General features: G+C 39.7%; 1 protein-coding gene across 3 annotated transcripts in view; it reads left to right on the top strand.

Annotated features, from left to right (window-relative positions):
* Positions 1 to 23944, top strand: part of dock10 (dedicator of cytokinesis 10) — a 289520-nt gene that overhangs the window by 112482 nt on the left and 153094 nt on the right. For all 3 annotated transcript variants that reach the window (XM_072255460.1, XM_072255461.1, XM_072255459.1), the window contains exon 2: positions 22821 to 22940. In XM_072255460.1, coding sequence (XP_072111561.1) covers positions 22821 to 22940 — 120 coding nt within the window. The remainder of the gene's footprint in view (positions 1 to 22820; positions 22941 to 23944) is intronic.

Consider the following 23944-nt stretch of genomic DNA (forward strand, 5'->3'; position numbering starts at 1 on the left):
AGGAAATCCTCCACAGTGATTAAACCTTTAGGTCTGAACGGGAAAATTTAAAACTGAGTGTGTTGTGGATGTCTATAAAGTAGTTGTATTATGTAGTATACTGTATATATTGTATATAAGTTGAGATGCATTCTATATAGTGTTATAGCTAAACAGAGAAGAGTGTTGGGTGTTTAATATATCAGTACAATTTGAATAATATTGTAAATATGTTGTTTGTTTAAGCATTCTTTGTTGTTTAGTTATTCATTATGGTGATGCGAACAAAGCATGTGAATGGCATATGTCATCACACCACCGTGTCATAGTTTTACGTTTTGGAGTTACAAATCTTAACACCAATAGCACCTCTGTCATTGGCTGAATCAGAGGTGGTGACAAATCAGCATATCGCAAAGGGATTGAAAATCTGAGTGTTGCTACAACAACAACCATTCACTTAATGTCAGCAAGACCAAGGAACTGATTATTGACTTCAGGAGAAGGAAACTGGAAGTCCAAAAGCACGACAGTGCCTCATCTTTCTCAGAAGCTTGCAAAGATTTAGCATGTTGTCTAAAACTTTGACAAACTTCTATAGATGTGTGGTGGAGATTATATTGACTGGTTGTATCATGACCTGGTATGAAAACATCAATGCCCTTGAACAGGAAGGCCAAGAAAACGTAATGGGTACTGCCCAGTTCATCATGAGTAAAGCCCTCCTCATCATTGAGTGCATCGACAGGGAATGCTGTTGCAGGAAATGAGCATCTATAATCAGAGACTCCCACCATCAAGCTGATGCTCTCTTCTCACTGCTGTCAACAAGAAGGAGATACAGGAGCCTCGGGACCCACACCACCAGGTTCAGGAGCAATTATTACCCTTCAACCATCAGGCTGTTGAACAAAGGGGATAACTCCACTCACTCCAATACTGATCTGTTCCTACAACCTATGGACTCACTTTCAAGGACACTACAGTTTATTTTCTTAATATCTATTGCTTATTTATTTATTGTTATTATTTTGTTTCTTTTTCTCATTTTGTATGTAATTGCACAATTTGTTGCCTTTAGCACATTGGTTGTTTTTCTGTCTGGTTGGGGTGGTCTTTCATTGATTCTATCGTGTTTCATGTACTTACTGTGAATGCCTGCAAGAAAATGAATCTCGGGGTTGTATATGGTGACATTTAAGTACTTCGATAATAAATTTACTTTGAACTTTGATATGATAATAGTTCTAAGCACGATCAAGCATACAAAACACCAAGTTTACTAATGGCATAAAAAATGGTTGATCAGAATCGGAATTAAAATCAGGTTTATTCTCACTGGCATATGTTGTAAAATTTATTGTTTTGCAACAGCAGTACATTGCAATACATAGTAATGGAAACTATAAATGACCATAATAGTTAATTTATTTTTAACATATGCATAAGTGCAGAAAGAGAGGGAAAAAATGAGGAAGTGTTCATAGGTTCATTATCCATTCAGAAATCTGATGGTGGAGGGGAAGAAGCTGTTCCTGAAATGTTGAGTGGGTGTCTTCAGACTCCTGTACCACCTTGATGGTAACAATGAGACGAGGACATGTCCTGGGTGAGAGGCTCCTTAATGATGGATGCTGCCTTTTTGAGGTATTGGCTTTTGAAGGTATTTTTGATGCTGGGGAGGTTCGTGCTCAGTGTGGAGCTGGCTGAGTTTACAACCTCCAGCAGCTTTTTCCAGAGCTGTGTCGTGGCCCTGTATCCACCTGTGCTCAGAATGAAAACTCCACCAAAATTTGTATAGGTGTTGCTGAGTCTGGTAAACACAGATACTCAGAAGAATGTAGTTAGTTTTCATAAGGACCTTTGTCCTGGCATCTTAAAGTATGTACTTCGCTTAGTGGAGTAAATTGCACAGTTTCCACTATTAAATTTAATTAGTTCAGGTGGTAATGTTATTCAAACTTCTTTTCATTTATCTTGAAGAGGTGATTTATAAAAACAAGCAAGCTGTAGTGCTGTGATAAGAGGATTTTCACATTTGGAATATCCCATGTGCATGTATTTATCCTAAACTTATTCACTGGTGTAAGCCATGTGATGTGTTTTAGATCGGCCTGATTAATGGCAGATTTACTTATTATGCATCTATTTGACTCCTCCTCTTATATTTCCCAGCCATTATATTCTGTAACAGATTAGTTTAAAAATTTCTTACCATTTTGCAAATAGTGACTCTTTCAATTTTGACATTAATCATAAAAGATCGATACCCTTTTACAATTTCTAATAAAGGATGGATAGGATGCAAATAAACATGGATTCAGTTGATTGTGAGGAAGTCGAAAAGGGTGTTCAAGGATACACCTGGTTTTGAAAGGTCAGGCATGCAGGATGGGGGGTGGGGTGGCTCTGTTGGTAAAAAAATAAAATCAAATACTTAGATAGAGGTGACATAGGATCAGAAGATGTAAAATCCTTGTGGGTAGAGCTGAGAAACTGGGAGGGTAAAAATACACTGATGGGAGTCATATACAGCCCCCTGAACCATAACCAGGATGTGGGATATAAATTTAAATGGGAAATACAAAAACATGTAATAATGGCAGTGTGACAATAATCATGGGATTTCAATATGCAGGTAGAATGGAAATATCACGTGAGTGCTGGATGGCAAGAGAGGAAATTTGTAGAATGCCTACAAGATAGCTTTTTACAGTAGCTTGTGGTTGAGGAGAAAGGCAATTGTTGATTGGGTGTTGTGAAATGAATCAGATTTGATTAGGAAGTTTACAGTAAAGGAAATCTTGGGAGGCAGTGATCATAAAATGATAGATTTCACCCTGCCATTTGAGAGGGAGATGATCAAGTCAGATGTATCAGTATTACAGTTGAGTAAAGGGAATTAAATGGCTGGAGTTTCTGGGGGCAATTTGGAAGTCACAAGATAGATACAGCCCTAAGATGACGAAGTATTCTCAAGGGAGGATGAGGCAACTGTAGCTGACAAGGGAAGTCATAGAGTTATAGAGTCATAGAAAACTACAGCACAGAAACAAGTCCTTCGGCCCATCTAGTCCATGCCAAACCATTGCTTACTCCCACTGGCCTGCACCTGAACCATATCGCTCCATAACCTTCCTATTCATGTACCTATCCAAATTTAAGAACGTAAGAACATAAGAAATAGGAGCAGGAGTAGGCTATCCGGCCCATCGAGCCTGCCCTGTCATTCAATAAGATCATGGCTGATCTGTCTGTAAACTCAGCTCCATCTACCTGCCTTTTCCTATAACCCTTAATTTCCTTACTATGTAAAAACCTATCTAACTGTATCTTAAATATAGTTAGTGAAGAAGCCTCAACTGCTTCCCTGGGCAAATTTATCTTAAATATTTAAGTAGAAATGAAATTCTCCACTTCTGCAGGCTGCTCTTTCCACACACTCATCACCCCCTGAATGAAGAAGTTTTCCCTCATGTTCCCTTTAAACATTTCACCTTTTACTCTTAACCCATGACCTCTGGTTATTGTCTCATCCAACCTCAGTGGGAAAAGCCTAATTGCATTTAGCCTGTCTATACTCCTCATAATTTTGTATACCTTTTTCAAATTTCCCCAATCTGGTATGTTGTAGGGAATAAAGTTCTAACCTATTCAATCTTTCTTTACAACTCAAGTCCCCCAGACCTAAGAACATTCTTGTAAATTTTATCTCAAGAAGATAGCATGAAAGCAAGAGAAGACACATAATATAGCAAAAATTTGTGGGAGTTGGAGGATTGAGAATCTTTAAAAATCCAGCAGAAGGCAACCCAAAAAAACCATAAGGAGAGAAAAGATGAAATATGAAGTAAGCCAACTAGAAGTATCAAGATGCCAGAAGAGTTTTCAGATATACAAAGAGTAAAAGAGAGGAAAGAGTGGATATTGAACTCCTGGAAAATGGCACTGGAGAGGTAGTAATGGGGAACAAAGAAATGATGGACAAACTTAATATGTATTTTGCATCCGTTTTCACTGTGGAAGACACTTGCAGAAATTCAAGAGTGTGACATTGGGCAATAGTGAGTGCTGTTGCTATTACTAAGGAGAAGGTGCTTGAGAAGCTGAAAGGTATAAAGGTAGGTAGGTCACCTGAACCATATGGACTAGACCCCAGTGTTCCGAAAGAGATAGTGGAGGCATTATTAATGATCTTTCAAGAATCACTAGGTTCAGGAATGGTTCCAGAGGACTGGAAAATTCCAAATGTCACTCCACAAGACAGGGATGGAGGCAGAAGAAAGAAATTATGGGCTAGTTAACCTGACTTCAGTAGTTAGAAGACGTTGGAGTCCATTTTTAAGGATGATGTTTCTGGGTACTTGGAAGCACATGATAAAATACTCCGTAGTCAGCATGGTTTCCTTAAGGGGAAATCTTGCCTAACTAATCTGTTGGAATTCTTTGAGGAAATAACACAGGAGGATAGACAAAGGAGAGTCAGTGGATGTTGTTTAATTGGATTTTCAGAAAGCTTTTGAAAAGGTGCCATACATGAGGCTGCTTACCAAAGTAAAATCCCATGGTATTACAGGAAAGAAACGAGCATGAATAGAAGATCTGCTGATTGGCAGGAGGCAAAGAGTTGCAATAAAAGGTGCCTATTCTGGTTCACTACCGGTGACAAGTGGTGTTCCATGGGGGTTGGTTTTTGGACTGATTCTTTTCACGTTACATGTCTTTACATGTCAACGATTTGGATGATAGAATTCATGGCTTTGTGGCAAGTTTGCAGAGTCCAAAGATAGGTGCAGAAGAACTTGACAGATTGGGAGAATGGGCAAAGAAGTGGCAGATGGAATTTAGTATAGGGAAGTGTATGGTCATGCTGTGAACCCTCTCCAATGTCTTTGGTAGAAGGAATAAAAGTGTAGATTGTTTTTTTTTAAATGGGGAGAAATGTCAAAAACCTGAAGTGCAAAATGACTTGAGAGTCCTTGTGCAGGATTATCTAAAGGTTAACTTGCAAATTAAGGAAGAATTCAATGATGATATTCATTTCGAGAGGACTAGGATATGAGAGCAAGGATATGATGCTAAGGCCTTATAAAGCATTGGTCAGACTGCACTTGGAGTATTGTGAGCAGCTTTGGGCCCCTTATCTAAGAAAAGATGTGCTGACGTTGGAGAGGGTTCAGAAGAGATTCACAAGAATGAAAGGGTTAATACATGGGGAACATTTGATGGCTCAGGGCTTGTACTCACTGGAGTTCAAAATAATAAGGGGGGCATCTCAATGAAACTTATTGAATATTGAAAGACCTAGACAGAGTGGATGTCGAGAGGATGTTTCCTATAGGGGTGAGTCTAGGAGCAGAAGACACAGTATCAGAACAGAGGGACGTTCATATTGAACAGAGATGACAAGGAATTTCTTTTACCAGAGGGTGGTAAATCTGTGGACCTTTTTGCCACAGATGGCCGTGGAGGCCAAGCCATTGAGTATATTTAAAGCAGAGGTTGATAGGTTCTTGGTTAGTCAGGGCATGAAAGGTTATGAGGCAAAGGCAGGAGAATGAGTTCGAGAGGGATTATAAACCAACCATGATAGAATGACGGAGCAGACTGCATGGGCCAACTGGCCTAATTCTGCTCTGTGTCTTATGGTCTAGCTTATGAAACATATTGAGAAAAGGAACACTTCTTGAAAACTTTTTTGTGATTTGGCATATTATCTGTATTCAGTTAGAATCAAGCTAAAATAGATCAATCTCATTATCTGTCAAAGTCATATTAAGAATTATTGTAGGTTACATGTTTTTTGTATTGACTAAATTTTCACCTCATATAGTCAATGTGCATTTGAGGGACTATGCACAGATATACAGGTTGTTGAATTATATTAAAATGTTATAATTAACATTTAATTATAACACAATTATGGGTTGGGGTTGAAGAATTCTTCCAACTTTGCCAACTTTTAGAAGTAATATACCTAAAATTGAAGCATCAAGAAACTTGAGAGTCTTCAGAGTGTGTTTACAGGCATTTTGTCTTGCTAATTGAGGAAGGGCTACATTCCAAGCCTCCTGTTTAGTTTTGTTTGAGAAAATTCTTATTAGGCTTTTGAAAAGCATGTCACAATAGCTTATTCAAACCTGCATACAATCCAGAATTATTCAGAGAGTAAGTGAATAACTTAGTAGCCTCTGACTGGAAAGAAGGGTGTTTTGGTGGTTGCTCAGCAGGAAAAAAAAATGGGAAGTCCAGAAAAATCTACCTTATCTGTTTTTCTCCAAAAAGAAGAAAGGGAAATTTGTTTATTGTCCAATTAAATGTGTTATTGAAGGCTCATTCTTTGGTATAATATAAATGTTGTTACAAAACATGGAAGATTTCATGGCATATTTTCTAATTCAAAATCATTTTGCATTGATGGTCCAGCAAACCTAGACTTCATCTAGCTTCCTACCACACTTAATGCCATTTCAGCCTTCTCAGACTGGTGGCTTCAGGAATTATGCTTGTAAATCACCCTTACCACTTCAGCTTGAAAATGTCACAAGGATATCAGAATTACCCATTGAATACATCTCCTTTAAATAAAGGGGGCTTGTGTATAAGTCTTATTCTTAGCAATGCACAAAATACTGCAGGATATCAGCAAGTTGGAAGAAGAGCAATTAACATGAAACGACAAAAAGAGGGGAGATGGCCAGCATAAAAAGTAAGGGGAAGGGGTGGAACAAGAGCTAGTGGGTGATAGGTGGACTCATGAAGGGGACAGTCGACAGGTGAGGAAGGAGAAGAATGGGAAGATGTGAAAAGCTGGGAGGTGATAGGTGGAATTGACAACAGGTTGAAGCAAAATTGCAAAATCATGCCATTCGTGTTGTCCTGTTCAATTTATACCTCATGTTTAGACAAATATTGCTTTTATTGTATGTTTACATGATCTTGTTTCCTAAAGACAATTTTATTATTTTAGTTTTGAAGCAATATTTTAGTTAATTCTGTGGGAGTACCTGAAAATTACCAGAGGCATCATCAGCATTGTATGTTACTCAATATCCACAATAAAGCCCCGGTCGTGATCAAATAGAGGATTTTTTTGATGAGTCCAGTGAGGAATTTCCAAGAAATATTCTATTAAATGAAAACCTACCTCATGCAATTACCACTTGTTTGTTGGAGTTCTTGACATTTAGACAAACTACAGGTATTTTTTCTAGAGGGAACATTAAAGATAGCAAGCAGCTTTAGATAATTATTTTAAAAGTATGTCTCATAATTAGGTATGTTCAGTTTTCAAACTAAATATGTACACGTGTTACTTAACCCTGTCATGGCATTCTTTTATTTTCATCACATCAGTTGTCAACTGCACTAGAATGAAAAATAATCTTACATTCAATCATCTAATGTATTTAGCTGTGATAATAAACAAACACAATTAGCAATTCTAAGTGTGCTTTGGAGAACTATACCACAGATCAGCTTGTATAGGCTTGCCCATAGTTCAGAAACCCATCCATTCAAACTTGCTTATCTTCATTGCCTCACTTAGTACAGCCAACTGGACTCATTTATTATCATTACATTAATGAAACATACATGATGATTTAAATGTGCACCAATGAAAATTGATTGCAAGATCTAATATCAATGACACATAAAGGAAACTCCCAGAATTACCTTGTCTGACTGATTTGTCTTTGCTTTTGAAGAACTGCATTTTTGTTTCTGTTGAACCTGTTTGCTGATACGTAAATGAAAATGTTGTAGACTCAGTTGTTCACTTTATTGAGGTTGGGAATCTCATGGCAAATCTACCGAGATTGTAGTCTGTGACATGTCAGTATAGTGAAAGTGTGTGAATAGCATACAGCATAGCCATTTTATTTTTGGTAAAGTTGCATGTAGCCAGTTTCCGGCAACTTTACACCAAGCATTGTGGCATGTAGTTGTTTGATTGCTCGTGTAGTTTCAAGGCACGACTGCTGAAACCCCCTTGCACTGTTTTATGTGACTATTCCTGCCCACCCACAAGTGAGAGTTCGGCATTGATAGCACACTGAATTAGATACAATACACTAGGTATATATAACCTGAAGATATCTGACATCAACATAGCTACAAATTTTGGAACTCTACAATATTTTTCTGAGCCTTCATTCAATTTTGATCCTGTGATTTGCAACATCACTAAAGTGCTGTCAATTTCAGCACACCTTAATTCTCATAAAAAACATTGATTCCTTTCTAAGTCTTTATTTCTAATTGTACTTCTCTGTAGTTGACAGTGAAGTCATTTTTAAGGTGTGTAATCTGATTCTTTTCATCTAATAATTTGCAGTTTTTAACCCCGCCGAATAAATTTGAAAATAAATTAGGGGAAAATATTCAAGAAAAGATGATTGCATAGGTGATGCAAATCTGTTGCCTATTACCTGTTGTAGAGCTGTATTTTATCTATTTCTTATTATAATTAAGATTTCTCCATGGGAACCAGACCGTCCAGACCTAACTATGTGTCCAGCTTAAAATAAAAATGGAAAATGATGGAAGCACTCAGCAGGTCAGGCAGCACCTAGAGGAATATTAACAGGCAATGTTTGATGAAGACACAAGAGACTGCAGACATTGGAATCTGCAGCAAAAGAACAAGGAGTTCAACAAGTCAGGTAGCATCTGTTGAGGGAAGTGGAAAGTCGTGTTTTGGGTCAAGACTGTTGCTTGTCCACTTCCCTCCACAGGTGCTAACTGACCTGCTGAGCTCCTCCATCTCCGTGCTTGTTCTTGACGTTTGAGAAAGGGTCTCCAACTATATTTCTCCTTCCAGCATAGCTATCTGACCTATTATTCACAGAATTTTCTACTGCACTTTGTTTTCCAGCATCTGTAGTTTTTTTTTTCATTTTCATTTTGGAGCAGGCTTGAGTGGGTATAAATTTGCCTGGGTGGGTTAGTTTCTAATTTTATATCTGAGCAGATCTCTAATATACTTTACTTTATACTTTATTGTCGCCAAACAATTGATACTAGAATGTACAATCATCACAGCGATATTTGATTCTGCACTTCCCACTCCTTGGATTACAAATCGATAGTAAATATTAAAAATTTAAATTATAAATCATAAATAGAAAATAGAAAAATGGAAAGTAAGGTAGTGCAAAAAAACCGAGAGGCAGGTCCGTATATTTGGAGGGTACGGTCCAGATCCGGGTCAGGATCCATTCAGCAGTCTTATCACAGTTGGAAAGAAGCTGTTCCCAAATCTGGCCGTATGAGTTTTCAAGCTCCTGAGCCTTCTCCCGGAGGGAAGAGGGACGAAAAGTGTGTTGACTGGGTGGGTCGTGTACTTGATTATCTTGGCAGCACTGCTCCAACAGTGTGTGGTGTAAAGTGAGTCCAAGGACGGAAGATTGGTTTGGCACCATGTTCACGCTCTTCTGCAGCTTCTTCCTGTCTTGGACAGGACAACTTCCATACCAGGTTGTGATGCACCCTAGAAGAATGCTTTCTACGGTGCATCTATAAAAATTAGTGAGAGTTTTAGGGGACAGACCAAATTTCTTTAGTTTTCTCAGGAAGTAAAGGTGCTGGTGGGCCTTCTTGGCAGTGGACTCTGCTTGGTTGGACCAAGTCAGGTCATTTGTGATACTGACCCCGAGGAACTTAAAGCTTTTGACCTGTTCCACTTGCGCACCACCGATGTAAATTGGGTCGTGTGGTCCGCTACTCCTTCTGAAGTCAACAACCAATTCCTTCGTCTTGCTGACGTTGAGTGATAGGTTATTGTCTTCGCACCATGCCACCAGGTTCTTAATTTCCTTTCTGTACTCAAGCTCATCATTACCCAAGATACGACCTACAATTGTTGTGTCATCAGCAAACTTATATATTGAGTTTGGTAGAAACTTGGCTACACAATCATGGGTGTACAGTGAGTACAGCAGGGGGCTGAGTACACAGCCTTGTGGGGCACTGGTGCTCAGAGTGATTGTAGAGGAGAGCTTGTCCCCTATTTTTACAGCCTGGTGATGAAGAAGTTAAGTATCTCTGGATTTCTTCTCTGTGTTTCAATGACTAACTGCAACAGATGGCTGTTGGGTGGATGAGACTTAACTTCTAATTAATCAAATAAAATAATTTTCATCACATTTTAAGAAAGGGGAAATAATATGACAACAGATAAGATATAAGATACAGGAGCAGAATTAGGCTATTTGGCCCAAGTAGTCTGCTTCGCCATTTCATCATGGCTAATCCATTTCCCTCTCGGCCACAATCTCCTGCCTTCTCCCTGTTTCCCTTCATGCCCTGATTAATCAAGAACCTGTCAACCTCTGCCTCAAATATCCCCAATGACTTGGCCTCCAGAGCCAATGTGGCAACGAATTACATACATTTACCACTTTGGCTAAAGAAATTCTTCCACTTCTGCATTCTAAATGGATGACCCTCTATTCTGAGGCTGAGTCCACTGGTCTGTGATTCCCCTACCATACAAAACATCCACTCCGCACCCACTCCATTATAAAGCCTCGACGTTACAGCCTTGCTTTGAAATTCTAATTCTCTTGAAATGAATACTAACATTGTAGTTGCCTTCCTTACCACTGACTGAATCTGCAAATTAACCTTTAGGAAATCCTGCACAAGGACTCCCTTTGCACCCCGGATTTTTGAATTTTCTCCCCATTTAGAAAATAGTCAATACCTTTATTCCTTCTACCAAAGTGCATGAGCATACACTTCCCAAAACTGTATTCCACCTTCCACTTATGTTCTCATTTTCTTAATCTAAGTCCTTCTGAAGTATCTCTGCTTCCTCAACACGACTTGTTCCTCCACCTATCTTCGTATCATCTGCAAACACGGCCGAAGCCATCAATTCTGTCATCCAAATTATTGATATATAATGTAAGAAGAGCAGCCCAACGCAGGCCCACCAGTCACTGACAGCCAACCAGAAAAGGCTCTCTTTATTCCCACTCTTTGCCTCCTGCCAATCAGCAATTTTTTTTTATCTATGCTAGTATCTTTCCTGTAATATCATGGACAAGACCAAAGAGATGAAGCAGCCTCATGTATGGCACCTTGTAAAAGGCCTTCTGAAAATCCAAGTACACAACATCCACAAATTCTCCTTTTTCTACCTTGCTTGTAAGTTCTTTAAAGAATTCTATCAGATTTGTCAGGCAAGAATTTCCCTTAAGGAAACTATGCTGACTTAAACCTATTTTGTCATGCGCCTGCAAGTATCATGAAACCACATCCTTAACAATCAACTGCAACATCTTCCCGGCTGTGGTCAGACTAACTGGCCTATAACTTTCATTCTTCTGCCTTCTTGAAGAGTGAAGTGATATTTGCAATTTCATGTTCCTCCAGAACCATGCCATAATCTATTGATTCTTGAAAGATTATCACTAATGTCTCCAAGTGGAGATGCTGTGGTGTTTTCTTGACCTAAAGAGATGTTGTTGAGGGACCAGGTGAGATTGTCCATTATGTGCACTCCCAGAAGCTTGGTGCTCCTAGCTCTGTCCGTGGAGGAGCCGCTTCTGTGCAGTGGGGAGTGGTCAGCCTGCACCTTCCTAAGGTCCACAATCATCTCTTTGGTCTTGTCCATGTTGAGACACAAGTTGCAGTGCTTGCATCATTCTTCCAGCTGGCTCTACCTCTTCTCTGTAGGCCACCTCATCATCATCGTTGATGAGGCCCACCACTGTTGTGTCATCAGCGAACTGAATGGTTCAGTTTGAACTGGATCTAGCAGTGCAGTTCTACATCAGCAATGGGTGGAGCATGCAGCCCTGGGGAGCGCCAATGCTCAGTGTGATGGAGTACAGATGTCTCTGCCAGCATAGACTGACTGTGGCCTTTCTGTCAAGAACCCCAGAATCCTGCACAGAGAGCGGGGTTGGGACCCAATGAGGATAGTTTACCAACCAACTTCTGAGGTACAATTGTATTGAGCACTGAGCTGAAGTCAATAAACAGCATCCTGGCATATGAGGCACCATTTTCCAGGTGGGACAGGACAGAGTGGAGTGCAGAGGCTATGACATTATCAGTGGACTGATTTGAGTGACAAACCAACTGGAAAGGGTCCAAAGTAGCGTGAAGAAGGGATTTAATACAATCCATCACCAGCCACTTAAAGCACTTGTTTATGGCTGAGGTCAGTCCCACTGGATGTAAACGTTAAGGCAGGTTACTGTCACCCTCTTGGGCACCAAGATGAAGATGGCTGCCTTAAAACCTGAGGGGACTGTGGACTGTTCCAGACAGATGTTTAAGATGTCTGTTAGAACCTCATTTAACTGGGCTGCTCAGTCCCTCAGTACCCAACCAGGTATGTTATCAGGCCCCACAGCTTTTACATGAGTTGACCCTAGCTAGGATCTTCCTCAAATCAGCTGTAGCCAGACCAAGTGCCTGCTCCTCGGTGGGGGTGGGAGGTGGGGGGAGGGAATGCCTTCTTCGCTGGCACAGAATTCCATGCAGCAAACACCGAGTGTAAAAGGCATTCAGCTTATCAGGAAGAGAAGGGTCATTGTTGTTGATGTGTCAGGTGAATGTAATTTATTACGATCTGAATGAACTGCCGAAATTGTATCGTGTCCCTTGTGTAATGGACGATTCTATTTTACCTTCCTGATGATGCAGGAAAGTGCAGCTCACGCTGACCTGTGACCTGTCTTATCCCCCAATCTGAAGGCAGCACCCGATCTGTCAGCTGTGCTCAGACTTCGACTGTCAACCGTGGCTTCTGATTTGCCCTCACATAGATGTGTTTAATAACAGTGACGTCCTCAGTGTACTTCTCTATGTAGTCAGTCACAGATCTCGCATATTCCTCGATGTTAATGTAATGGTCATAAGGTCCTGAACATGCTACAGTCCATGTTTTCTGAACAGTCCTGTAACACCGAGGTTGCTCCTGCTTGGCGAAATGGTCTCATCAATCTACGCCGGGTCTCATCACATATAAAGGAGGCCACACCAGCAGCACCAGACACAGTGTACACCTCCAACAGACTCACAGGTGAAAAGTCACCTCACCTGGAAGGATTGTTTGGGGTCCTAATTGGTAGTGAGGGAGAAGGTGTAGGGGCAGGTGTAGCACATGCCCTGCTTGCCAGGAAGTACCAGGAGGGAGATCAGTGGGATGAATGGATAGGGGAGTCGCATAGGGAGCAATCCGTGCAGAAAACAGAAAATGGGGTGGGGGGATTGAAAGATGTGCTTGGTGTTAGAATCCCATTGGAGATGGCAGAAGTTGTGGAGTATTATGTGCTGGGCGTGGAGGCTGGTGGAGTGGTAGGTGAGGACAAAAGGAATCCTATTTCTGGTATGGTGGTGGGAGGATGGGGTAAGAGCAGACGTGCGCAAAATGGAAGTGATGCCGTTGAGGGCAGCATTGATGCCCTAGTAGGGTGGTGAGACTGTTTTTAAGTTAGCATGGTTGAAGCTGCCAGCAATAATAAAGAAACTACTTGTGCATCCTAACAACTGGCTGAGGGAGGTTCCTGTTGGCTGCATAGCTTTATTGCTTGCATGCAATCATAAGAGAAGTGGTGAAGGTCCTTCTTGCATGCCAGCCACCATATGGCCAAAGATACATACAGTGGATTGTTTTCATGAAATGTGCAAAGATTGCTCCATGAACGACCATCATCTGTCTGTATATGCTTGCAAGCTAACTATAAATTAAGTGCACTTAAAGTGTCAGAAGTTGTTAACATTCAATGGCTGTTTAGACCATTGTACTATACTTAATACCATAGAAATAGATTTGCACCATCATGAAACCCTTGGTGTGGTCAATCCATGTGCAACTATCCTAAAGGGGAGGGTGATCTATAGTGTCTACTACACCACTGAGGTCTACTTTGGAAGTGCTTGTGGTAAATCAGTAGTGCACATGGGTAGATATGAATGATTTCCTTTTCTCCCATATGTCCATTTTGCAGAAGCAGCAATGAATACTGCAACCAGTCCTGATATCCACCAGTATCTCATACTTATTTAGGAGCCCCTTTGTGTTCAAGATGAAGTACCATAGTAGGGCTTAGCCAGCTCTTCTTGCATCAATACTAAATAGCTAATAAGTGCTCTTTTATTTTTGCAAGGTGATTTAAGAGAGCCTTCCCAGTATCACTGTTCTCAGAATCTCCAATCACCTAAAGCCCCTCTCTATCGTTATTTCATTTTCCATCAGATATTGGGAAAAAGGGGAATAAGTAGATCAACATGCGACAAAATGACAGAGCAATGTGCAGGAAATCTGTGCACGTCGTTAACCACTTTTAAATAGGCTGCTGTGTCTGAGTCTTGAACCTACACTACTTCCTTATCGCGTATATCCCCCAAACAAACCAACAACCATTCAAATCTTTCTCTCAGCAAAGGAAAGAAGATCCCATATCAAATACACAAGTATCTTGCATGCTCCATGTGCCATATTTCTATTATAACTCAGATGAAGCAAAAACAATCTGGAGAAGGAAATCAGCAGTTGAGCTATGGTCTGGGTGCAGGTCGATAGGACTAAGCAGGATAATAGTTCACCATGGACTAGATAGGCCAAAGGGACTGCTTCGGTGCTGTAGTGCTCAGAAACTCTGTGTCTCCTCTCTTTACTTGACCTTGTTACTTATCACGGCAGCATCTACTGGTAAAGAAGCCAACACCATATCATGATTGAAGACCATAACCATAAGACACGGGAGCAGAATTAGGCCATTTGGGCCATTCGAGTCTGCTCCATCATTCAAACATGGCTGATCCTTCTTTCTCCTCCACAACACCATTCCCCGGCCTTCTCTCCATAACCTTTGATGCCGTGTCCAATCAAGAACCTCTCAATCTCTGCCTAAAATTCACCCAATGACCTGGCCTCCACAGCTGCCTGTGGTAACAAATTCCACAAATTCACCACCCTCTGGCTAAAGTGATTTCTCCACATCTCTGTTTTAAATAGACACCCCTGTATCCTGAGGCTGTGCTCTCTTATGTCCTAGACTCCCCCACCATGGGAGATATCCTTTTCATATCTACTCTGCCTAGGCCTTTTAACATTTGAAAGGTTTCAATGAGATTCCCCCCTCATCCTTCTAAATTCCAGCAAGAACAGACCCAGAGCCATCAAACGTTCCTCATATGATAACCCTTTCATTCCCAGAATCATCCTTGTGAACTGCCTCTGGACCCTCTCCAATGCCAGTGCACCTTTTCTTAGCTGAGGATCCCTAAACTGTTCACAGTACTCAAGGTGCAGCCTCACCAGTGCCTTATAAAGCCTCAGCATCATATCCCTGCTCTTGTATTCATGACCTCTTGAAATGAATACTCACATTGCATTTGGCTTTCTCACCACCGACTCAACCTGCAATTTAACCTTTAGGATGTTCTGCACAAGGACTCCCAAGTCCCTTTGCATCTCAGAGTTTTGGATTTTCTCCCTGTTTAAAAAATAGTCTGAACTTTTATTTCTACTACCAAAGTGCATGGCCATGATTTTCCAACATTGTATTTCATTTGCCACTCTCTTGCCCATTCTCCTAGTCCTTTTGCCGCCTACCCATTTCCTCAACATTACCTGCCCCTCCACCAGTCGTTGTATCATCTGCAAACTTGCCAACAAAGCCATTTATTCCGTCATCTAAATCGTTGATTAGTGACTGATTATTGGGTACTTTTCTTTGTCCCTGTGATCCGATGCACTGTCCTGTCAATAACTGCAGTACAGAGGGGCAAAACTGCTGCAGGTGGCCTTCATAGGCAAAATCAAGCATCACTGGCACTAAAAGGCCTGGCTTTGGATTAATCTTCTTAACTTGGTTGAAAACATTTTGGGCCAGATGTCTGACAACAACTGCAAAATCATCAGCAAAATGGCAGCTGTGAGATGCCAATGTGTAATATTTTATGAGGACATTTGATACGTGTTCTTCAGTGTCACTCCCACTCTGTTGGCTATTGCACAAGCAACTCACAATCTGTCAGAGAAGCAATTGCAGACATATCCCTTAAATATTGATAACACATGTCCATACCAAGAAAATGGTGTTGCATTACTCCACCTAGGCATTGGATGGCTTCCATTGGTTTTGCAATAGAAACGGTGACATTGATCCCTCGAAAGTGCATGGTATTTGAAGTCCATCTGGATATCACTTCTGTGTTGGAAAACATAAGCTCCATGCTCTAGGCAAATCCTTATGAAGCCCAAGAATGTTGGGATGCAAGGCAATACAATGGTTTTTAGTGCTGAAATCTCAATGAGGAAGTAATATCAATTTTGGATGCAGGTATCACCTGGTCAGGTGGGCTGGAGTGGTTGTACAATATTATTCCAGCATATTTTCCAGGGTTATTTAATTTAACCTTTTTCATTTGTTTCAAACATTGCATAACACTGAAAAACAAATGAACAACTTAATTGTCAAATGTGAGATTACTCTAGAGTAATTTACACCTGTACTACTCTACTACAACATCCACTCTGGATTCCAGATATGAGGACACTCTGTACTGAGCTTTCACCTTGCCAGCATTCGGGTCAATGGATGTGTATCTCTGAAGGCATAGGTTCCTCATATGGATTCTCCAGTGTAAGTATTGGGGAACGTCAGAGCACCATCAAGGAAAGAAACATGAAGAATGGTGGTATGTGTACAAGGAAGGCAGATCAACACAGGGATGCTGGCATTTCACCCAGAAGTTGGGGTCGTTGCTTTCTCTAATTCTCTGAATGCTTTCTGTTATAGCAATGAATTGTGTTGCTGTGCAGCTGCTTCTGGTTTCATGTGATATCACTTGGTGTCATGTGACTGATGATATCATAGCACGCTTTTTCATCCTTTCCTTATTTCCCACCAACAGAGACGGAAATTATATAAATCCATTTCTGTTTTGTATGCTCTGAAGAAAGGTCACTGGGCTGAAACACTAACTCTTTTCCTCAACAGATATTACCTCACCTGAAGACCATTTCCAGCTTGTATAGACACAGGTTATGGAATGAGTGGTTTTAAGCAGAATTCTTACAATACTAGTCTACATTATCAGTGATCTGAGAGTGATGCACTGTTTTATCATTTAACATGTGCAGAAGTATTTTATTCCATTATTCTTTAATTTTTGATATATTTTCGTGGCAGTCAGCTAATTTATGTTTTTCTCCTTCTTACTCTGGCACCTTCCCCCTTCCTCTACAGTCCTGAAGAAGGGTCTCAGCCAGAAAGGTTGACTGTTCATTTATTTCCATAGATGCTACCAGACCTGCTGAGTTCCTCCAGCATTTTTTGTGTGTTGCTATGTATTGCTTTTATTCTGGATTTCCAACATCTTCACTATTTTGCTTATGTATTTATAAAACCTGGCACAAACTTGGCCTGTTGCATTAACTTATGAAATAGCATGTCCTCTGATTCAGCTGATACGATTTACTGGAGATCTTCAATTAGTAGCAAAATGTTTTAGGGGGCGAAGTGGACTCCAAGAACTGAGCTGTGTGAACCACGATTATATGCTGAATATCTGTGTGCTGTAAGTCATCACATGTTTCCTACCCAGCCCTGCCATTTTCCGACCTGTGTTTCTGTATTGCATTACTTGAGACCACAACCACATAAATAGACAGAAATTGACTTGAGGTTTATAATCATCACATTGTGCATTGCTATTTGTCAGTAACAGGAAGGTTCTGTTCATGTTTAAGTTGCCTTTCGGACCTGCATATCTGGCAGGCATGAATTAGTCAAGAGAGACGAGAATATGTCTGAACTAAAATGATAATGGAATGAAATTATTCTATGCGTGTTAAGTGATGAAACTGTGCTTCTCCTTAATTAATGTTCCCCCACAAATTACCTATTAAGTCACGCTCAAATCATTGGTAAAGTAGACTAGTATTTTATGAATTCTGAATAAAACCACTCATTCCACATCCTGTCTCGATCACAGCTTTCTGTTTGGTTGTTTTTTCTATTCTTATTGGTTGTTAAAAGTATGCTTCCACATTCTGACCCGAGCAAGCTTTACTTGCTTGCTTGCTTACCTTTGACAATTATTTTGCATGCTTTAGTTTTCAAGTAAATATGAAATGTTGTTGATGAATGAATTTCATTTACAGGATTTTATCTTCAAACGTGCATGTTGTTAACTTCCAAAGGTAGATATATATATATATATGTTCTGAACCATTTCAGCATAGGTAGAAGTTGTGTTTACATGAGCATTGGACATACCTAAGGATATCAACATATACCATCGGCATTTGTGGTGCAATTGGGTTATGCTAATGCCTAGCTGAATTTGCACAGTATAAATATGCTAGACTGAATTTGATACTCAAACCTGCCAAATTCTATTGGTTGTTTTATCCCTAAATTTATTTCAGTGTATCACCCACAGTAAAATATCTCAGGAGGACAAGTATTGTTTTAAGTGTTGCGTACTTATTCAAGAAAAGATTAAATTAACAATTATGGATCAAATATCTTAATGTTAGTTGTGAAATAAAACTCTTAGAAACATGATTTTGGGAGAAGGTTAGCAGTTATTTGCTTAAACAGACTGGCTGGTGAATCAGAAGGCATATATTAATGTCAGATGACGTCTAATGAAGTAATTGAAAGGGTGAATGAGTGTATGCATTTAATTAAAACACACCGCAAATGGTACTTTGCAAAGGTATTTCATAAAAGAGCATATATTAGGCTTTGGTTTTGCAAAACTGAAGCCTGGTGACTAAATGGAACAGTAGCTATTTCGATACAAATTCAACTAAGTTTAAAGGTTCAAAACAATAAAGCCGGTGTGCTGAAGGGGGGAGTATTGTGAGCAGTTTTGGCCCATTATCTTAAAAAAAAAAGGGATGTGCTGAAACTGGAGAAGGTTTAAAGGAGGTTTATGAATATGATTCTTAGATTAAACGGCTTGTTATATGAAGAGCGTTTGATGGCTCTGGGCCTGTATTCAGTGGAATTTAGAAGAATGAGGGGTGACTTAGTTAAAACCTATTATATGGTGAAAGACCTTGAAAGAATGGATGTGGAAAGGATGTTTCCTGTGGTGGGAGTGTCTCAGACCAGAGGACACTGCCCCAAGATAGAGGGGTATCCTTTTAGAATGGAGATGAGGAGGAATTTCTTTAACCATAGAGTAGTGAATCTGTGAAATTCATTGCCACAGGCAGCTGTGGAGGCCAAGTCTTTATGTATATTTAAGGTACAGGTTGATAGAAGCTTAATTTGTCAAGGTGTGAGGAGATACGGAGGGAAGGCAAGAGATGGGGCTGAGAGGAAAAATGGATCAGCAATGATGAAATGGCAGAGTAGACTGGATGTGTCAACTGGCCTAATTCTGCTCCTATATCTTATGGTCTTATGTCACTAGACTTCCAAAAACCACAGACTGGTGCAATACTGAATTCATGTCAGATGAAGTTCAGTGCTGAGTATTGTCAGGTATGACTAGAAGATATTTTTTTTAAAAAAAATGATAACAGGCGGTCTGTGAAATATTTTAATAAGAATGCAAGGTTTATGCAGTATTATGGAATAATTGAGTCATACCACATGAAAGCAGGTCCTTCAGCCCTACAGGTCTGTACTAGCTAAACTGCACATCCAACCTTGTCAGCCACTTGCCTGTATTTAGCCCATAAACTTCTAAACCTTTCCTATCCATGTACTTGTCCACCTGTCTTTTAAAAGTTTTAATTTTATCTGCCCCGACACTTCATTTGGAAGTCTGTTCCATATACACATCATACTGTATGAAGGCATTACCTTTTAAATTCTGACTGAATCTTTTCCCTCTTTTCCTAAACCTATGATCTCTCATTGTTGATTCCTCAACTCTGGGGAAAAGACTGAGACCTCATTATTTTATACACTTCTGCAAGATCACCTCTCAGTCTACACTCCAGGGAAAAAAGTAATAGTCTGTCCAACCTAGTCCCTCATGTCCTGGCAAGATAGTGTGGAGGTTGGAATTGCAGATCTTGCTCTTGTTGCTTTGGGTGCTTATTTGATACGAAAAAAGTGCTTGGCAAGGTATATTATGCCCTGTAGCTGCGGTGTTTCAATGGTAGAAATGGTAAAAGTTCTGGCAGATGAATGTCTACCAAACTATGTGGACTGCATTGTTCTAGATGTTGTCAGCTTTTTGAGAGCTGAGGCTACACTCATCTAGGAAATGGAGAAAAGTCCATCATCATCTGCTTAATAGATAATGGAAATGCTTTGGGGAATTGAATGATAAATCATTTGTCACAGAAAGCTTAACTTCCAACCTGCTGGCCCTTGGATGGTCCAGTTAATTCTACCGTCAAATGAGATCCCCAAATTGTAGGGGGAATTCAGCCAAAGCAATGCCTTTGAACACCGCATACATGGATTGTCTCTTACAAAGTGGCTATTTGGAGAGGTGATTGACTTTGCTAGTTCTGTGAGAACAAATGAATAAAAGTTTACTTTATTACTATTTAATATTTGAGAACCCAAAAGCATTGCCAAATGTGTTACTTTTTTTTATCATCACAGCAATATAGTACTGTAGTTACAGATACCGGAAGTAAGTAGAACTCCAAAAACACAAAATGTGTTTGCCTTTATAATATACTATCAACCAGGAAAAAGTGTTCTAATGCAAAATTGGGACAGTTCAGTTGTGTAGTGGTTAGCACAAAGCTTTACAGTACCAGTAACCCAGCTTTGCATGTTCTATCTGTTACCATGTGTGCTTTCTCCCACAGTCCAAAGATGAACTGGTTGGTAGGTTAATTGGTCATTATAAATTGTCCTGTGATGAGGCTAGGTGGTGTGGCTGAAAGGGCCAGAAGGGCCTTCTCCGTGCTGTATGTCAATAAATAAATGAATAAGTAAAACTCTTTTGAGGTCTGTGTCTTACAATGTCCGGCTTTCAATTTAAACAGTTTTATTCATGTGAGCATTGAGTATCAACATTTGTGCTAGTTTCATTATAATCCCAATTCTTTGGGTCGCCACATTCTTTTATTGATGAAGGTAAACATTTGTGATCTTTAGAGAATTATTCATGTTTTGTGTTTACAGATTTTCTTTTCAGTTTTACTTAAGTAGTTACATTCAGTTATTTAATTGCCTACATCATTCCTCAAGCGAACATTACCTTTTCACTGTTGAAATATTGTGTATCTATTGCTATGCCCTATTTAAATTCATAAAGCTTCATCTACAAGTGTTAAATTTTTAATCTCTGGATTATTGAAAATCATTTTTCAGAACTGAAGGTTTGTGGACAGGCAAAATTTCAACCTGCAGCAGACAGATGATAATATGGTTTATCTTCCAACAGCATTAAAATACTGTATGCAAAAGCATGTAAAACTATAAAAGATGGCATGTTGCTAAACCAAATAGTTTATGTGAAAATGTTGAAAAGCTTCTTTTCATCAGTAAATAACAGGCATTTTTGAAAGAATTCTTATTTTAACACTTATGTCAGTTATTTGATCCGCAGGCAGAACCCTAGATACAAGATAGAATATTCCGAAGATGATGTGTTCATAGATGCACAGCATTGTTGTTATGGTTACTGTAGTTAGTCAGCCAATGTTCTTGATTTCACAGGAAGTATAGCTGGCAGCACTATTCTTTCATTAGTTCTAATAATCCACTGATCACTGGAGCATGTAGAGTAGACACAAAGCTTTAAGAGTTGGATCTCTGTTTCCGTTTTGCAATGCTTTAAAGACAAATGCAGCCTTAGGAAGATTTCCAATTCTGTTACAGTCTATGTTATAATGCCCCAGTGGAAAATAATCTTCAGGCTGAGCACCGAACTCAAATCAAGTTATTCGTATAGCTTGCCAAACAAAGATAAATCTCTTGTCCAGTTCTGTAAATACCTTGGCATGAATATCTCAAGGCCACAGGGGAAAAAAAGTCTTGCTATTTTCTTTGACCAGTGTTATGAAGCCTTTGTTATTAGTGTTATTAGTGTAGAATCAGGAAGTATAATGTCTAATTTCTGTGGATTACGATAGGAAAGCATATCATTGAGGGAATCGCATCATACTATGTGTGACTTAAGCACAGATGCTGTTGGTAGTGCTGGTTTGCCTGCAATTGAATGTACTCTTAGGTTCAGAGGCTTCTGGCTTCCATCCATAATAATCCTTGAAATAATTATAGAGAGAACAATGGAAAGACAGTAGAATTAGTTGGATGAGCAATAAATGCTATCCTTGCTAATGAAGTTCACATCATGAAAACTGAGCACTTAAGCTCACCTCCAAATCAATGGTTCCATTTCGAATGGGAAGATGTTAAATGGCAAGATCTTAGTAGCAGATAATCTGTGAACAACAAAGTAGGGTAGTTGGCGGTGGCAAGTAACATGATGAGACCTCCAGGTATACATCCAGCCTTTGCTAGCAATCCAGATTGACAGTTTTAATGAGTTTTACATGTATTGATGTGGTGCTGATGCCAGTTGTCGATATATTAGCACTGTGTTTGCGTGTATGGTTGTGCTGAGGCAGATTGTGTGAATATTCATTCAAATGCAAGAACTGTTGTCTTCAGAAACTTGGTATTGTTCTGAGAGTGAGAAGAAATGAGATGTGTTAGCTGGTGATGATAACTTATGAGATGGTGTCCACAAAATGTGATCATAAAAAAATGTAAAAATATGCTGGAATAATTGAAACAAAAATAATTGAGATAGAGATGAGTGAGTACATTGAAATTCTATGCACTGATGGCTGTTTACTGTATCTTAGTTTTGTGTGGACTTTACAGTATCTAAAAGCTGATGGACTAATACATTTTAAAATTCTTTTCTTGAAGCAAGAAAAGCCAAAAATCGTTGAACCACTGGAATATGAGACAGTGATTGAAGAACTTGAGAGCCAATTTCAAGATCACCCCCTCAAAGATATGTTGCTTTTTCCAGAAAATGATTTCTCGGTAAGGAAGTCTTTTATATCCGAAAAGTTTTTGTTCAAGCCCAGCTGTTCATTGAGTGTAAAAATAGTGTTGGGATTCACGGTACATGCAAAGTAAGACCAAACTCATTTCCTGTAAAGATAGTTTCACTACGCCATTCATGAAAAACTCTTGTGTCAATTTTTTTTTAAATTTTAGAATATCAGCTTTTGTCTTTAGCCATGTTCTTACTGATAATACATTAACCCATCTGTTTCTTTTCTTTCTTGACCACACTACCAACTTATAAGGATAACTAATTGTTCTGCTGTGATGATTAGTTGTGGTGGGCTGAAGTGAATATTTATTCGGAGTATGATACTCGTACAAATCCTGTCATGCACACGTGACACTGTTTTACTTCAGGATCTAGAAATAATGGTGCATAGTTCCCTGAAGGTGGAATCTCATGTGGATAGGGTGGTGAAGAAAGCTTTTGGTATGCTGGCCTTTATTAATCAAAGCATTGAGTATAGGAGTTGGGATGTAATGTTGAAATTGTGTAGGGCATTGGTAAGGCCAAATTTGGACAAATTATAAGGCCAATAAGGCCAAATTATAGGAAAGATGTGAATAAAATTGAGAGGGTACAGAGGAGGTTTACTAAAATGTTGCCTGGGTTTCATCTCCTAAGTTACAGAGAAAGGTTGAACAAGTTGGGTCTTTATTCTTTGGAGCATAGAAGGTTGAGGGCGGACTTGATAGAGGTGTTTAAAATTATGAGGGGGATAGATAGAGTTGATGTGGATAGGCTTTTTCCATTGAGAGTGGGGGAGATTCAAACAAGAGGACATGAGTTGAGAGTTAAGGGGCAAAAGTTTAGGGGTAACATGAGGGGGAGCTTCTTTACTCAGAGAGTGGTAGCTGTGTGGAACGAGCTTCCAGCAGAAGTGGTTGAGGCAGGTTCGATGTTGTTGTTCAAAGTTAAGTTGGACAGCTATATAGACAGGAAAGGAATGGAGGGTTTTGGGCTGAGTGCCGGTAGG

The sequence above is a fragment of the Mobula birostris genome, chromosome 4, assembly GCF_030028105.1.
Source record: "Mobula birostris isolate sMobBir1 chromosome 4, sMobBir1.hap1, whole genome shotgun sequence".
In the NCBI taxonomy this organism is placed as follows: domain Eukaryota; kingdom Metazoa; phylum Chordata; class Chondrichthyes; order Myliobatiformes; family Myliobatidae; genus Mobula; species Mobula birostris.